This window comes from Eurypyga helias, unplaced genomic scaffold (genome assembly GCF_000690775.1).
Source record: "Eurypyga helias isolate BGI_N326 unplaced genomic scaffold, ASM69077v1 scaffold18065, whole genome shotgun sequence".
NCBI classification, from domain to species: Eukaryota; Metazoa; Chordata; class Aves; order Eurypygiformes; family Eurypygidae; genus Eurypyga; species Eurypyga helias.
Window position 1 is genome coordinate 3,549 of NW_010251132.1, and position 3,602 is coordinate 7,150.

The 3,602-nt window shown below is 59.9% G+C and overlaps 1 protein-coding gene across 1 annotated transcript in view; it reads left to right on the forward strand.

Annotated features, from left to right (window-relative positions):
* Window positions 1-2,344: 2,344 nt before the first annotated feature.
* The window catches only part of LOC104509852 (transcription factor SOX-10-like), an 8,111-nt gene continuing 6,853 nt past the window's right edge, over window positions 2,345-3,602 (forward strand). Inside the window, 1 exon segment of the mRNA XM_010151925.1 lies at window positions 2,345-2,754. Within this exon segment, the coding sequence (XP_010150227.1) occupies window positions 2,345-2,754 (410 nt within the window).

Genomic DNA, 3,602 nt, shown 5'->3' on the forward strand with positions numbered 1-3,602 from the left:
CAGCAAGGAGCTGGGGCAGGAGCTTGGTTTATCCCATCGCTAACCCAGGAGGGTCATCAGATATTTCATGGGTGGCCTCTCACGGTTACAGGGTTGGTGTTGGTCTATACCAGCCCCAGTGACAACGGAAACTGGAGAAGACAACTACCAGAGGCATCTAGGAAGGAAAGCAAGCTGGAAGATGTGCTGGAGAACACCCTAACCCACCGAGGGCTGAGGTCCTCCACGTGTCCCAGTGCACGAGCAGCAAGAATGAGAGAGTCCTACTCATGAGGAGACCTCCCTTTCCTCCTCAGAGACCCCATGTTTGCCCTCAGGAGTAGCTCAGCACGTCGGAGGACGCAGAGCCTGCTTGCCTTGGCAAGACCCCATGGAGACGGACATGTTGTCACAAGCCCATTCCTAGGGGCCAAAAGTCCCGGGAAGGTTCAAACTGCTATCCACTGCCCAGCAGTGTGGTATATCCCTGAATCCCCCGGACAGCCCTGGCCTCCTGCCTCCCCTTCCCCCCACCCAGACTCAGATCTGAGTGAGGGCGCCTTTTTGGCAGTGTCTGGGCCCTGGGGTCCCAGGCCAGCTCGCCGCAGCACACCGGGGTCCCCGTGAGACCCTGTGATGGGGACCAGGGACTCATTGGGCACGTGGGGAGCACCACACACTGGAGAAGCATCTGGGGGCTGAGGGAAGGATGGGTGGTCTCCCCAAACCACCCCAGACCCCTTCCAGCACCCCATAACCCAACCCCCCCCCAGGGCTGAATCCTCCGGCACCATCTCCAGCACCAACGCCGGTGACTCCCGCGAAGAACCCGGCGCTGGGGGAAAGCGGGGAACGTGCCTGCGGCTGAGGTGGAAGCTGCCTGTGTCCCCTCCCTGCAGTCCCCGACTGTACTCTGGCTCTGAGGAGGGCTTGGCTCCACCTTCCACCCTTCCCTCCCCCGGTGCTAAGCAGCAGAGCCAGCTAGAGCCATCCAGCCGGGGCATTAGTAAAAACCAAGCCTCCCTCCAGGAATGGCACTTGCCTGAGAGCCTCCCCACGCCGCACGCCCCGACGCCGCCGGGGTTGGGAGTGAGAACAGGGGGGCTACTGGGATACAAATCACAGCCCTCGCAGGACCTGCCCGGCACGCCGGCCAGCAACGTAAGTTTTCCTACCTGAGCTCGCGCCCGCACGCCCCTTTTTTTCCTCTCTACTTTCTCTTACTTTTTTTCCATTTCCCCAGCGAGGGGTCTGTGCGGCCCCCTGAAACGGGAGGGACAGCAGCCCTTGCTCTGCGCCGGCTCTTTTGCAGCTCAGCCAGAGGCGTGCTTTTCTGTCACTTCTTTTTGTCTTTTCTTTTAATTTCTTTCCTCTTTTTAATTTTCTTTTTTTTTCTAATTTCTGGATGAAGGGGATAGAGAGGCCTTTATTTAAGTGTTTCTTTCTCCGTGGGGGAACGGCTGCACGGCGGCAGGGACTTTTAGAGGTGACTGCAGAGGGGAGGAGAGTGTGGGGCAAGCAACCCAAAGCCTTGGCTGGTCTCAGTTAAACCCGGCGTGCGTTTGCCTCTGCGTGTGCCTACGTACATCTGCATGTGACTGCGCATAGGCGCACACAGCCAGGTGTGTGCGGGGATGCAGGGTGGATGCACTGTAAGCCTTCGGTTTATGAGCTGCAAGAGGAGGGTGAGGGATGGGGTGTCCCCGCAGGGGAACGTTCTCACAGCTGAGACCGGGGTGTCCGAATGCGGATCTGGGGCCCAGCCTGGTTCCCTGCCCGGTGGTGCTGCCTGCTCAGCTTCCCTGGTAGCCAGGACAGAGGTCCCTTCTGAGATATGGATACAGTGCTGCACTCCCCCTCCTACGCCTCCCCCCAGGCACCGTCTTTGAAAGAAAGGGGCACTTTCCCACACAAGTTTTGTGGCCGTCACCCCCATCCCGCTCCCCGCGGGGAGCTGTGCCCGTGGCAGGACAGTCCATGTCTCTCTCCTTTCAGGTCCCCACCTCCTCCCCTCACCCCTCTTGCTGCAGGCCCCTCCGCACATGTCAGCCCCAGACGATCGCAGAGATAGGGAGTGATATCCCAATTAATCAGGGGCCCCGACCCATCCCCACCCCCATCGATCACGGGTTTTGCGGTGCGCACGGCAATTGCTTGGCTTGCGCTTTTATCGAGCGGCCCCTGTCTCGTGGTCAGCTCTTCAGAGAGCCTGGAGTCCCTTTCGGATTTGGTGGTTGCTTCTCTTTTTCTTTCTTTCTTTTCCTCCCTTTTTTCCTTTCTTTCCTTTGTTTTTGTCTTCCTCCCTCCCTTCCCCAGTGAGAAGAAGGACACCGAGAAGGAAGAGAGAAAGGGCTCACGAGTGACAATGGCCGATGACCAAGATCTTTCCGAGGTGGAGATGAGCCCCGTGGGCTCTGAAGACCATCACTGCCTCTCGCCAGGACCCTCCATGGCATCGGACAACTCCCCACACCTCACCGGGTCTGGGAACGGGGAGATGGGGAAGGTCAAGAAGGAACAGCAAGACTCGGAGGCGGATGACGACAAGTTCCCGGTGTGCATCCGCGAGGCGGTCAGCCAGGTGCTGAGCGGCTACGACTGGACCCTGGTGCCCATGCCTGTCCGGGTCAATGGAAGTAACAAGAGCAAACCCCACGTCAAGCGGCCCATGAACGCCTTCATGGTCTGGGCGCAGGCTGCCCGGAGGAAGCTGGCTGACCAGTACCCGCACCTCCACAACGCCGAGCTTAGTAAGACCTTGGGGAAGCTCTGGAGGTAAGAGCGGGCGGGCAGAGCGGCAGTGCGAAGGCTGGGGCCCGGAGGTGTCCTGGGGAGGACTCTGTGGTCGCGTGGAAGGCAGGAGGCAGGGTCGGTGACTGGGGCGAGAGTGGTGCTTGGATGCGGTGAAGGCTTCCTCAAAAGAGCTCACCTCCGTACCGGGCGGCAGCCCTTTCCATGTGTTTCCCACTAACTTCCCCTGTTGTTCCCAACCAGGACACTCTCGTCCTGGCCCTCTCCTGCCTGCCTGCCTTGTTTTCTTGGCTCTCCCTCTCTGGGCCAAGTTGTGTGCTAGCAGGAACCGGGCTGAGCCCCACCAAACTTTAACTCACTGGTGGCTGCCTCAAGCCTGTTTGAACTCAGGTCCTGGCGCCAACAGGGGCAATTTTCCACACAGTGATGCCAAAGCAAGCGGGAAACCAGGCTGCAGCTGAGGAGGTAGGTCAGGGGAAGGGAGCCAGGTGGTGGGAGCCCCGCGCCCACCCTCCCCTGGAGGGTCTGAGTTTGGGCAGTCTATGCAGGTGCCATGAGATGGACAAGGAGAGACCCTGCTAGAAAGTGGGGCTGAGGCTTAGCAGAGTGGAAGGGACCTGCAACCATCGGCTCTCTCACAGCATGCTGGCTCCAACCATCCTCAGCTCCCTTTGCACCCGGAGATGCCCTCCCCTCTTGGCGGCACACACACGTTCTCCCCTCTGGCCCCAGTTTGTTGTACCCGTTTCCATTTTGGCTTTGTGCAGATCCCCCGGTCCTTCCTGTACCCTCCCCAACCTGCTCCTCCCTCCTCCGGCAGACGGACAGGCTGCCCCGGCTGATCTCTGCGCACCCAGCCCCGTGCAAAGAGC